This window comes from Columba livia, chromosome 3, assembly GCF_036013475.1.
Source record: "Columba livia isolate bColLiv1 breed racing homer chromosome 3, bColLiv1.pat.W.v2, whole genome shotgun sequence".
Taxonomy (NCBI): Eukaryota; Metazoa; Chordata; class Aves; order Columbiformes; family Columbidae; genus Columba; species Columba livia.
In genome coordinates this window covers 97,343,257-97,357,530 of record NC_088604.1, presented here as the reverse complement: position 1 = coordinate 97,357,530, position 14,274 = coordinate 97,343,257, and the positions used below count along the sequence as shown (strand labels likewise).

At 40.8% G+C, this 14,274-nt stretch overlaps 1 protein-coding gene across 5 annotated transcripts in view; it reads right to left on the bottom strand.

Moving 5' to 3' along the window:
• The window catches only part of RPS6KC1 (ribosomal protein S6 kinase C1), a 90,046-nt gene that overhangs the window by 59,620 nt on the left and 16,152 nt on the right, over nucleotides 1-14,274 (bottom strand). For 4 of the 5 annotated variants that reach the window (XM_065058417.1, XM_065058418.1, XM_065058419.1 and 1 more), the window contains 4 exons: nucleotides 12,279-12,394; nucleotides 10,189-10,282; nucleotides 5,515-5,574; nucleotides 4,330-4,692 (listed from right to left, as the gene is read on the bottom strand). In XM_065058417.1, coding sequence (XP_064914489.1) covers nucleotides 4,330-4,692; nucleotides 5,515-5,574; nucleotides 10,189-10,282; nucleotides 12,279-12,394 — 633 coding nt within the window. Of the gene's footprint in view, nucleotides 1-4,329; nucleotides 4,693-5,514; nucleotides 5,575-10,188; nucleotides 10,283-12,278; nucleotides 12,395-12,488; nucleotides 12,867-14,274 lie in introns of those variants that run through there. The other variant, XM_021287970.2, reaches the window with a different exon arrangement.

Genomic DNA, 14,274 nt, shown 5'->3' with positions numbered 1-14,274 from the left:
ATACAGACAGTACTCCCTCTTTTACCACAACACAAACTCTTTCCATAATTTTAGCCTCCTGATGTATTTTCCCCCAACATAAACTACATCCTACGCCAAAGACAGGGAAAGCACTACTAAGTATAAAACACAGTTAACTTCCAGCCTAGAAGTTGGTGGCTTGCTATCGATCAGTGCATTTTTTCCATCACTAGGCCTGAAGCAATGCATTGACCTCAAAGAGCTCTGACAAGCTAACAAAGCAAAGGAACAGCTATAATTGTGAGCCAGAGTTTCTATCAATTAATATACTTCTTGTATGCTTAAAAAGGCAGAAGATTGGAATCCCAAAAGGTTTTGGCTTCTGGATAATTGTTTAACTATCCTATACAACCCTTACAAACCTGCTTTCCAAAAGCACCAAATCCTATACACAACAATACCCAGAAAACACAAGAGGGGCAGCAGAATCAGTACATATTCAGAGGAAAAATGAAATTATGGCAGCCACTCCCGCTTACCGCACACGAGGGAGCTCTGGTACAAACAAAGCCGGGAGCTACAAGAGGTACAGGTAGTTCAATGGATAGTCCAAGGACTCTGCTGCCAATCCAAGGTGGCATTCTCCTCCTTCCCTCTGACAAACATGTTTAATATTAAATATTAAAAGGCCCAAGATACATAAAGAGCAGATGCCCAGAGTCCAAGGTATACGCGAGCCTCAGAGCACAGACGGCGTTCATTCCCCAGGTGACATGCAGATCAGGCTCTTTGGCAGGACTGTGAATAGGACATTAAAAGATTTAGAACTAAAACTCTGCAAGAGACTAGCAGAGGAAAATACATATGCACCTTCTACAATATAACTAACACCACTGTAGTTGTGGGAGCATGCACACACAGATGAAAATGAAGTCAAGATGTACATTTCTTTGGTGTAAGCGCATGTAACGTGCTCCATCTATAACAGCATTAGTGCCACCAGCTCAGAGAGCTGGGAAGTCATCAGGAAAGTAACAGACTCAAGTGCGCTCCGACTGCCTTGACAGAAGCCAGCTATTTCAAACTAAACAACATGAGTCTTTTAAACTTGCAGTAACAAACTTACTCGTACACAACTTTGATAAGGCGGCCTTGAAGTAAGTAGATCTTCTTGTACCAAGGCTAAAGGAGCGGCTGGCAACAGACCCACCCTTATCTTTCTGAGCCATCTAATCAACTTACAGAGGCACTACATTTCACACGTGATTCTGACAGAAGTTTCAAGCCCAGAGGATGGATCATGTTTCTTTCTTCCCGGTACACTGCTTATATTTCCTGATTGCAATTCTTAAGTGTCAATTCCTATTTCCTTGGTGCCACCACGTGGCAAAAACATGTATTACCACTGACCATGCAAAAGCCACTTCCAGTCCATTCTCAAGAAAGGCCACACATCCTGCAATGGCTGAACACTGAAAGGCAATGGCATTTTATATGTGTGTGTAAGCAAATATGAACGCTGTGTTTCACTTTCAGATATTACAAAGGCTAATTTACACAAAATAGTCTAAAAATAATCAATAGCCGAAGATCATAGGCATTTTGTAACTGCTGCACCATCCTCACGTTTGAAAGGAGCATCTTATTATCCATGTGAAACACAGAACTAGGGGTGTTTAAAAAGCTGAAGTGATTAAGTTGTTGTTGTTTTTCTTTTCACTGCAACATACAGTGAATATTCACATATCAACACTAAACATATTACCCTTGAAGTAGCTAGATTTAAAACCATGACACAGATAGTTACTTGTGGCTTTTCTTGGGTTTGGGTTTGTTTGTTTGGGTTTTGTTTGGGTTATTTTGGTTGTTTTGGTTTGGTTTTGAGTTTTGGTTGGTTTGGTTTTGTTGGGATTGTTTTGTTGGTTGTAGTTGTGGTTTTGTTTTTTGTTTGGTTATTTGGTTTTGGCTTTAAGCTGTCCTTGTAGATCCTGAGAAGGCACATATTTTTAAGAATGCGCTTGAATCAGGTCTATCGTTATGAAGAAGTACATCAATGTCTCCTTGCCAGCTTACAGAAGCTCCAAAGAGAAAGGACACCAGATGAGCTGGATCTAGCCAAATCTAGTGTAGGAGCCCAGCAGAGGACAAACATTCATTTCATTTCCACCTCCCACAGCTATGCAGGGTAACACAGACAAAGGAGACAGAAGAGCTGACTGCTAGGAACTAGATTGTACACATTTATGTTCCCAAGGGACAAGAAGCCACATAAAAAAGCCGCTCAATCCTGTTACTCCCTTCCCTGTGCTATACAGATGCAATGTCAGGGACTGTACAGAAAAAGTTGCAGGTGCTGGCTACACATCTTGTCATCCATCAGGAACACCTCTACCCACACACACAGAGGTACTACCACTATGAATTCATTAATAAGCCTTGCTGTGCGATCTGACAGGCATCAGGAAAAGAGGAATATCACACTTTTCTAAGACACTCTGAGCTTTTTCCTAGCCTGAAAAGCATGGATACCAGTGGGTGACAGTAAAGGATTAGCAGTCATCTGAGGTAGCTGGATGAGTAGCTACTCAACAGCAAAGAAGCAAAAGTCCTTAGAGGCAATGTTAGCAACTGTAAATAAAACGTTTAACCCACTCTAGTTTAACCAGCTATTATGCCTCAGTTGAGCAAGTCACCTACAACACATGCAAAAATAGCCTTTCACAACTTCAAGGTAAACATATTAGCGCAAGGATTACCATGGATTCAAAGCCAACATGTTTAATCACTGCCACAAGTCAAGTATACACACATAGTTACCACAGCTCAACTGATGTGCGATAGCCTGAGCTATGTTCATGCCCTAACAGTCTGTGACTGTTTAATAAAGAAAGATTATTGAAGCTCAAACTGTCAGTTTGAAACCGCATCATGGCAGCCTTGCATCACAGTGAGAAGACAGAAGTGGTTATGACAAAACAGGACGTTCTTCAGAAAACCATAACCGAAGGGCACATAGCTCTATGAAGAAGTGGACAAACAGCTTGGTTCTCCAACAGAAGGATTGCCAGCACATTCAATATCAAGAGTGAAAACCATTTTGTAACATTGGAAAGATAGGATGCTATTGCAAAGCCACAACAGGCAGCAAAGCAGTAACCCTACTGACATCACTGGGACTTGAAAAGAAAGAAGTAGATTTACTTTTGCCAAGTAAAAAAGACACTTTAAGCAAAGGCTTTGCACATACCTTGGCCCACACCTCTAGTTTTCATCAGTAACCTATCTATTTTTTTTTTTGCCAGGCCCCGATAAAGCAGAGCAGCAGGTAACTTTCATTCCTAGAACTGTTCAGAGGGTCTGGACCACTGCTGTGCATCCTACTGAGATGCAGCAAAGGCTTCTGCTTGTGCGTGCTTTGGTATATTAGCATTTAAGTTCCGCTCTGGAGCAGCATAATGCATCTGTGCTGGACAGTATCAAACAAAGCCACAATTCTAATCTTCCTCGCTTGATCTGTGTGGGACAGAAGCACAATACACAGACCCTGAATTCACTCGAGGAAAGAACAACCCTTTTCCTGTGCTTTACAGTTTTAAGCCATTGTTGGACAAAATGCAAATATATGAGGTCATGGCTCTAGATTCTCAAGAACTAGAGATGGAGGGGAAAAAATTGTTCCCTGACAGACAAGGTGCAAGGAGACTCCACAGAAATTTGCATATAGTTGCATCTGGTCAGTTAACAACAGTTTTTGCAGACATATATTTACACACTTAAGTCTTCTGGAAAAAAAAACCAATCCTATTCTCCTTCAGCAGTGCAGGCATGTAAGTTTATGTGCTTCCTTTAGCTAGCCAAGGAGAACAGTTCAGTGGACAAAGCAAGAGGCTGTGAGCCAAGAATAGTTCTAATCCTGTTGTGACTGGGAAGTTAACCTGAGTCTGCCTCTCCCCATGCGTAAAATGGGGATAATTAATTCTCACTTAACCATGTAAATTAAATAATGTTGCAACAGTGCTGCAAGTGCCACATATTAATTAATACCTAGGTAATAAAAAGGAAAGAGGCAAAATTGGAGCACTTCGCTACTTACCTGCAAGTCGGAGGTTGTGCCACAATTTTAAAAGAGGAGATATTTGCTGCTTGAAAGATGAGACCCTAAATTATCATCCAGTCTTAGAAAGATTTTTCTCTCTCTCTCTCTCGCCCCTATATGCACAGGAACCATCAAGCACGAGAACCAGGCACACATCATTCTGCATTTCATCTCACCTCTTTGCAACACAGCAAGCTGAGATTAACTAAGGAAACGCCATAAACAAACACCTATAACCAAAGGTAAGGCAAACATAGTGGAAAGATCCATACCTTGAACACCTTCCAGAAGCAGATCAACCCCCTTTCTATAAAAGCTGAGGGCAGCTTCATAATCTTCTTCCTCCTCTTTCTTTAGGGCCAGTTTTATCAACTCGCCTGCTTTCTCCAAGTAATCTTGTTTGCCAGGCTTGGGTTTTAAGCTTCCGGTAAACAGACTATGGCTTTCCCTCTCTCCTTCGGGTTTGCTCCACTCCTGCTCAGGTGCCAGTGTGCTTTGTACTGGGGGCTCAGAAGTAAGACAAAGGCCAACAGCTCTACTGGGAGAACTCTGGTTGGATGCCATGCCATCGTCTAACTCGGCAAGAGAGTCAACATCAACTGTCAGAGAGATGAGGTCACTGTCACTGGAGAAGCCTGAAAAAGCGCAGTCAGAAAGACAACCATTACTCTAAATTTCTCACGTACCTTAGGAACCTCCAAAATTTTTTTATCCCATCCAAAGATTTTAGCTTTCTTCTCAATTATGCAGCTTCCTGAGACTTTGTGCACAGGAATTCCCTGCATGTAAAGCTGTCTTGAAAATTAGTACCTATGGAAATATGGTTTATAAGTTAGCTACAAACTCCACAGAGCAATTAGTCTTCATTTTAATACTGGGAATGAAAAGACCAGCATCTAAAACCCAACTTGAACTTTCAAAGCCTGCACACGGTTGGGCTCCAGGAAAGCTACTCAGGGTGAGTGCTATTAGAAAAAAAAAAAAATACCAGTCAGCAGGAGCCAGATTACTGTTGCAAGAAATTCCAACATGCTTGTTTAGTAAGATAAAGCATCCCCAAAACAGTAAATTAGTAGCTTGAACTAACACAGGGTTACTGTCAGCTTATGCATCATGCAGAACTCTCACTCACATCTACCACGTATGCTCTTCTTTCATTGCTAACACATGATAAAATGAACAAGCTTACATCTTTTTCACTGAAATTTCAGCTAACACACTTTATTTTACATTTGCCATAAGCTAAAAGCATATATACTTACTGCAAGCTGACCTTCAGTGACTAAACCACAGTAACTTAGCAGGGTTATTTGGAAATAAATGTCAAGAAAGATATTTTATATGTACACCATTTCATTCTGTAAGGATGATCATCCATGAAAAGCGTTCAATCATAATTATGACTTTCTAATAATTTAAATTCCACAAATGTAGGGGAAACAACTTCTAGATCTCACCTCCACATTCCGATTGGCTCGTAAGCATCACATCATCAAGCCCGCTTAAATCCTTTCGAACTGAAAAGGACAAGAATGACAAAAATGTTTCTGACACCCTTTTGTACAACAGATTATATGTTCACTTGCCATCAAAATGAAAGGGCATGACCCTGCTACAGGTACAAATACATAACATGAAACTGCTCTTTGACTGGCTATCAGAGATATCCATTTGGTAATACACCATTAAAATTGTGAGAGTGGTGTTAGATTTGTCATTTCTCATTGCCTCTAAGATTAAAAAACAAAACACAGGTGCTTGCTTAGGGGGGTCTAATTCAAACCTGAGCACTTCAATTCACCTAATTTCAATAGCAGCAGTACTTTAATCCCTATCTCTCACTGCTCTCATGATTTACAGCTAAGGAGACTTAAAACAGGAGAGCCTTCAAAGCTGGGACCTACACACCAAGAAGAAGAAAAAAAGCAGCTTTCAGTCTCAAAAAATGTCATTCCAGAATAGTACCCTGCATGAGACATATGGAGCAAGCCACAAATTTGGCAGTGCCACCTGGATATCAAGTAGCAGTTTGTTTTATCACCTTGGAACATGTACCCACTGAGACAATAAAATAGGCAATGAGGTCAAGACATTAAACTGTTTGAACACACAGTAAATCCTGAGCTAAAACCTGTTTTCTTTTGTGTTATCAACAGAGTCAAAAGTTTATCAGGTAAAGTGTTCTGAGTGTTCTAAAGTAGCAAGGAGCTCAATCAAAGGCAACTAACTCAAACTTTCTTTTGGATTTTGCAACTCTAGAGTCAGAGGAAGCTTACAATTTATGGAAGAGGAATGAGAAGGTACTGTAGAAATACTGCCTTTCTAAAAGCTAGAAGCTCCTTCACTGTGATTTAGAGGAAAAATACAGGAAGGAGTACAGAAGGAGTACACTCTTTGTCTGAAAAGCAAGGGACAGTGATGCTTAGTGAAACAAAGCTACTTGAGAGGAAGGTACAGGGTGCACAGAAGAGAATGCTCCTGATCTTTTCAGGGGAGGGACATAAAGCTAAGTGTCCACACAAAGAAAACTGCCTGTGTAGCCCCAAGTCCTGCAAGAAACAAGGCAAACTCACAACAGAACAGTTGCAGAAAGACAGAAGATTGTTAATCAGTGTATTAATAATGGGCTGTTCATCTGCCCAATTTAGGGGCAGCAATATCAAATTTGGGTGCAGAGGACTGAGAATTTATGAAACAACGTTCAGAGGAGTGAAGTTGTTTTGTTCAGTGAAGAGAAATTGCTGGCTAGGGAATGTATGGGTGCAAGCAGAGCTGACTGACGGACAAAGGGTGCACATAATGAATGGGAAGGCCAGGGGGTTGTGGGAAGGGTGTGCTGGCCACCCACACTAGATGAGATAGAGCCCATCCACACAGCAGATTTCAGACAGACCCAAGCTCCCCTCCTTGCAGTCTAAACAAAATCACGTTTGCGCTTCTCTTGCAGCCAACTTGACCGGAAGCTGTATGAACACAGCAAGCATGGCAGAGAGCTTGAGCTAATAAACTTTGCTTAAGGGGAGGTTCAGAGCCTCCACTCTAAGCGTATGCTTATTTCTGGGAAGATAATGTGAACATGGTAAAACAGAAAGATGGGGGGGAAAAAAGAATGGAAAAAAAAAATTATCTTCCCAGTGAATTTCTCTAAAGAATTTGGTGATTGGTATAGAAAGACTTGTGGAGAGAAGCTGCATGTATGAATATTATTCCACGTACACAGAGAAGAAGACAGAGTGACTATTTGTCAAGAATATTAGATGAGTATAATGTTGCTGAAATTGAATGTGAATTCCTGTACTTGTCTCTGCCTTGTGCAATTCACCAGGTACATGAGGAGCAAATGCAGTTTCCAAAAATCAGTGGAAAGCCTGAGTAACCCGGCCGCTTGAAAAGTGGGTTCCCCGAAAACATGAACTGCCAAACTGCTTTTACAAGCAAGACAGTTATTGCTTATTGTGGTACAAAAACATTTCTACTACCATCAGTTTGTATCTTCTACCATTAATGGGCACACCTTCTGCTGAGTGAACTTTGTCTGAAAAGAACAGATACAAGCGAGAAAACACAACCCACCCTTATAAGCAAACAACAGCACCTGTCGAGGAATGGGTTTGGTTCTCCTCAGCACAACAGCCTGAAGGAGCAGCACCCACCTGGAGGCCCTTGAACGTTCACAACAACTAACTAGTGAAGGAGTCACAGTTAACTACGATAATCAGACTGGGAAAAATTAGATGCAGGCAGGATGCCCTGAGGAGAGGCAGGGAGAGGACTCAGAGTCAAGTGTTTCCACTGCCATCTAGAGGCCTTAAAGACAGATGTCTCCTTGTCTCCCTGGTCTCCTCCCCGTCCAAAATTCGGTTTCAAACCTAAGAAAGTACGAGCTGGAAAACAGACAGGTTTTTAGAAAAGACAACTCCACAGAAGTTACATTCGGTATCTGGAAATCCTGTGCTCATAGTGGTTGCAAGTGTCCTCTAAAAATACTCCACGCAGTTCAGAAGAAGAGCATCAAAGAATTTTTCTAATTTACAGCATTTTTTTCTTCTCACTATTTTATTTCACATAAAGGAAAGGTTTTCTTCTAACAATGAGGCCCTTGTGAATAAAGAATAGAAATGTTCACATTAAGGATTTTTAGGGGCACTTTTTCCTTTACAGGGCACAGTGTAAAAAGTGAGTGCATTGTCAGAATCTGGAATGTTACCTTTCACTGAAATACTACCTCTTCAAAACTATTTGCCAGTATTTAATTACAGAGGGTAGTTGTGATAAACAGCTCTACACCTTTCCCTTCAAATAATTAAATATTCTGGGGGCAGTAGTTCATTAACATCATAGAAGATACTACCAAACAAAACGCAAAACTCGCTGCCCGTGTAGAATGTATTACACAACTAAGCACAAAGTAGTTTTATCAAAGCAAGTTCTATACCAGGAAATAAAAAAAAAAAAAAGTTAAGTAGTTGACGAAAAAAAACCCTCCCAAATAAGCTTAATAAGTGTTTGTATAATAATGGGTATTTATACATGAGTGTGAAATGGTTTCAAAGGAAAACTTGAAGGGTTAGAAGATAATTTTTAGCAGTCATAAGGACCCAACAGAACTCAGAAAGACATAAATATCTAAAAGATTGCATGAAACTCCACAGATGATTTTATGCAGAGATGCTTAAGTTAACTCAGCCTCCAGGGGCAAGCAAGAAGCTCTAGCAGAGTATTTGGGCTGACTGACCCTACCTTAGAGCTATACTATTATTTAGCTGAAGTGAAGTGCCTCTAAAATTGTTCTACATGTGGTATCCAAGTCAGCATAGACATCTTTACACTGTGTGAAGGAAATGCAATTATAAGAAAAGGAAAAAACCCTCCACTGGCATAGCAGAACCACAAAACTTAAGTTAGGAAGTTAAGGAAGGGATTTCTAGTTTTCAATTGAACACAGCCCACACTGGTTCTAACACACAACCTCTCGGACTTTCAAGAATAGGGAGTTCTTTTCAGGAAACAACAACTACTAGCATTTTTTACTTAAGAGACTTAAACAACTTGCTTATCTACCTGAGCTCTGCAGTAGACTTTAACATTCACCACTCCCTTATGTTCAATGCAGAAGACAAACTTTTAAATTATGATACTAACTCTCTTCTGGATTTTACTAAGCACTGAAAGCTTAGTGATGCTCGGAGCATGAACAGCTAAATGAGAACCCTCCAAAATGAATAGGACTGTTCAAAACTTAGACCCATTTTTCATGCTCTAGGCAAATTCAGACAGTCCTCTTAGTATTTATTGATCAGCCTCAAAATGGTTTTAAAGTTCTCTGCAAATTATTACAGGTTGAGACTTGGATCATGATTAGCACTGAACACTACCATGCTGTTTGCCCAACTTTTTGGAAGCAGGCAGGATTATCTACATTTAAATTAGAGGTTCAGCTCAGTACCAAAGCAGTTCTTTTTGAGCAATAGGATTCCTAGAATGGACTAGACAAACTCCCTGAAAACTTCATGCTATAGAAGCAAACTTCCAGCAGTGCAGACAGCTCTGCCGAGCCCAACTTCTGTTAATCCCAGTTCTGGCATTTCTGTCACATGAAGCAAACAGCAACTGGATCACAGAATGTTACAGATTGGAAGGGACCTAGAAAGATCATCTAGTCCAATCCCCCTGCTGGAGCAGGAACACCCAGATGAGGTTACACAGAAAGGTGCCCAGGCAGGTTTTGAATGTCTCCAGAGAAGGAGACTCCACAAACCCCCTGGGCAGCCTGTTCCAGTGTCTGTCACCCTTATTGAGAAGAAGTTTCTTCTCATATTTAAGTGGAACCTCTTGTGTTCCAGTTTGCACCCATTGCCCCTTGTCTTATCATTGGCTATCACCAAGTAGAGCCTGGGTCCATCCTTGTGACACTCACCCTTTACATATTCATAAACATTAATGAGGTCACCCCTCAGTCTCCTCTTCTCCAAGCTAAAGAGCCCCAGCTCCCTCAGCCTTTTCTCATACGGGAGATGCTCCACTCCCTTAATCATCTTTATATCAATGCTCCTACAAATATGGCACTTGACATTTATGTGCTGCTTTAAAACAGATCATGCTACAAGGTTACATGGGAAAGGAAAGCAAACCTTCAGAGCTGCAGTCAGACAGGTTATCAGTCAGAGTCTCGGACAAAGGCTCAACAGGACCAATCAATTCAGACCCATCGTGTACCTCTCCACCCTGAAAAAAGAGAGGGAAAGGAATTAGTTAGCTGCTGTGCTCTATGGAAAGTCTCATTACACAGCAGTGACAGTAAAAATTAAATTTTCTAACCAGTGAATGCTCCATTACTTTACGGTTAATGCATTTAATTAAACTACATAAGCCTGCAATATTAAACAAGGACTTTTGGTTAGGCCATGTTTGGTTGCCACAGGCTGTCCAGGTATCTAAACAGTTACCCTGTGGCAGCTTCTGTGGTGAGTAACAAGGGTCCTGAACCATCCTAGCTGCAGCAGATCTGCCTGCAAACCTCCAGGTTTAAGAGGGAAAGAACAGTGATGCTCCTGCTCTCTTGTGGTACATACAGTCTGTGCCCTTCAGTGGTGTTGCCAAGCTCAGCAGGTCCCTCACGCAGGAGTGTTTGTCCATCAGACCAATGTCCCACCCATGACCACTATATGCGGTTCAGTTGCAGGTGAGACTGGGCAAACACAGAAGATAAGGCCATCTCAGCATATAAGGAGGACGTTATTCCCTCCCAAGCCTGGAAGTAATCAAAGGTAAATGAAATAACAACAGGAACAACTGATTGCATTGGAAAGCACCTAGGTGTTTGTTTGTTTAAAGTTGCACACTTTCCAGGCAACTTTAACAGAAACTGCACCATTTCCAGGGCAGTGTTACAAATGGGCATTGCTCAGTTGTCTTGAGCTGGCCCAGAGCATTTGCACACTAGCCAGCCCATTTCTCTGGAGTCTATAGTACACAGATACACACAGCACTCTCTTCAATAGTTTCTAAGACTTCACTGTCCAGGTCTATCTCTCCATGGCTATTTGCACAAAAATCTGAAAAGTAACAAAACCACCCATGAGCTGAGCTGGTGACTGATCGAAACGTAACGTTTTCTCACAGGAAAACATGACCCAACATCAGCTAACAATGAGCCTAAATTATTACATTCACATAACTCCCCTTGTAGGTGTGCTTGCTGCTATAAAAATCAACCCCCTTCTAGTTTTATTCATGGCCTTACAAAGCCAGAAAAAGTCCATTAGAAGCCTAAAACTAATATTTTTGTTAAGCAAAGGAAAGGAAAAGAGCTCTAAACAAATACCCAAAACCACAGAAGTATTTCCAAGAACTAAAAAAGTGCAAATATAAATAAACTGAAAAGTCAAATATTCTAACTCAGTCTCCCATTCGTTGTTGCCACCAAACCTTAAAGAAAATTATTTTAAGATTTTGAAGTGCTCTGCAATAACTGCATCATGAAAACAAACAAAGATTTTTAAGCTTTGCTGTAATTTTGCTTTTGCATATGTAACACTTAAATAAACTTGTCAATACACTTAAGTCCCATCTCAACCAGATATGCATTTTCTTAATTTCAGGGAGTTACTATCCTTATGCCTATGTGTTTGCAGAATGTTGGATGAAGCTACTGAAAATAAAAAGGTTTGAAGGAACTATTGAAAACAAACTGCTTCAGATGTAATAAAGAGGAAGTCTGGATCAACGTATTGTCATAAACTGCACTTTGGAGAGCGGTTCTTACAACACTGTACAATCAGCATGTTTGATTAGTTATATGCCAAATTTGTTGTCAAGGACCTGAATCCGTAACAGGCCGTAAGAAAACAGTCAAGACTGTCTTCCTTCCTTTGGTTTGAAACCATAAATACCTACACAAAATACAGAAACAGTGACAATATTTGTATCATTTCTCCACTGAACACCTGGAAATAACATCACTGGTTTTGCTCATCATTCAATAAACAAAAATTGCAAATCCCTTCACTTGAAGTTACTGTAAAACTTTCCAACTTGTAGAGGTGTAGCACTGGATTTTTTTAAAGCCACATTTCTAGAGTGAATAGAAAACTCCCAGTCACTGCACAAAGCATGTCAGATCAGCTCATTGTCACTCCACAGTTTACAAAGTAAAGCAGAATCAGCACTATACTTTATTCATATCAGTAAGAAGCAAACACTTCTGCAAATACTAACAAACCTTAAAAAACTCTTCAAGCTGTTTGCTGTTATAGAGAGCAGGGATATTAGCAGAAAACTGCAAGAGATCTTCAGCACATTGCCTTCTTTCTTCAATCACAGTTTCATCAAATCGCCCTGGAACAGACACACGGATTGACAGTTTTAGAAATAACTACACATTTATTCTGTAATAATAACCACCCCTAAAAGAAAAAGAGACAAAAGCAACCTTCTGGAGACAGTGCCCTGAGTCTATGGAAGTCATTCCAATGCTTCAGGAGAACATAGCACATCTTCAAGCTTCCTATTCTCAATTGTCCCTAGAGTCCCGTCTTCCACAATCCACTCGGATGATGAAAGCTGGCAGCTACGACAAGAATCCTTCGCCTTCTCGTTGTAAGAATATGTGAGGCAACACTCTTGATTAGTCAAGAGACAATAACGGATGTCCAGTGTTATCTAACAATAAATGATACATGCACAATTTGACAATATGCCAGTCAGTGTCAGCCTTGATTACAGCCCAAATCCTGTAAGGAGCTGAGCGTTCTTCACGTATTCTCAAGAACAACTCACGACATGAGCAGATAGTAAATGAAGTATTGCTAAAAGCCTCCAAACAGCTCATCAGTTCCAAGGTGCCATGGATGGAGGAGACAGAGTGTAGGGGAGAAGGCGAAGCCCTGCTACCAGGCACTGACGCTTTCCTCTGAAGTAGCTCCTTGCGGACAGGGTCTCAGCTCCTCCTGGATTCAAGAGGTAAGCAGAGCCGGGAAGCAGCTCATTTACTAAAATGTGTGATCCTTCCCTTGTGTGATCCTACCCAGCACCCAAGACATTCCAATTAGAAAAAAAAAGAAAAAAAATTAAAAAACAATCCCACAGTTCACCTGAGAGATTTACTTCTCAGGAGAAAGAACCCTTGGATTGCTACCTTAAATTCACATTCTTCACAATTGCACACAATTTGTTTTAGCTTTTCATGTCAACATCACTTTGTTGTTGAAATAGTTACAAGTTTACAAAAGGAAAAGGGCAGAGGTTAACAGTAATAATTGGAGGAGAATAGAACAGATATTGGAACAGCTATACAGAGGGGAAAAAAAGGACTGGGAAGACAAGTTCAAGAAACGGTATTGCTATAACAGCATGACCAGAAAAATAAGAACCACCTGTGACAGCTCTGTGGCATTAACCTTTGAAGAGGACAAAAGAAAGACTGAATACAGAAGCAAAATTCATTTATACTCAGAGCAAGCAAAAAAATAATCCCAGAAGAAAATATCAAAGCAGGATTCTTTCCAGAAATTCTTCAAGTAAATAGTTCCTGCCCATGTGGTATCAGAAAAAAAGAAAATAAAACTAGAAAGACACACACATACTCACAAGATCACAAACAAAGCTTTCGGGGGTTATTTTTTTCATGAAAGGAAAGGAAAGATATTGTTGGGCTAATTTTCAGCTGGATCGGTTCCATGACTTGTTCACTCTGACCTTTCAGCTGTACAAACATGAGCAGCCGCACAAAAGAGCGAGCAACAAGCAAGCAGAAAGAAGGCAAAGGCAACGCTACCACGTGGGGTGGCAACGCTGAAATCGGGCTCTATTAAACTGCTCAGATTTCCTGTGTCTTCAGAGCAACACAGGGGGTGCGTTGGGGCTTCTGCTTCATTCCACGCCAAATAGGACATCATGAAAAAACAATTTCCCCTCAGCAAAGCACAGCAGCATGGGCCAGTTAAATGAATCTACCAAATAACATGAACACTGTTATAATGAAACAGAAAATCAATTGCAAAGAAATAAACACTGAACAAGGCCAGAAACAGGCAACTTTTGCAAGTAATTCTGTAAGGTATTTGTCCTGGTTTCCCAGGGATCTTTCTCTCCCCGATCTACTCCACCACCAAACCAAATAAAAACTAATTTTCCTCATCTTCTCAATACTTCCCCTGGGCACCAGAGAGCATGTGTCAGGACCAGCACTTCCAGGCTGACCAGCACGTTCACCCATT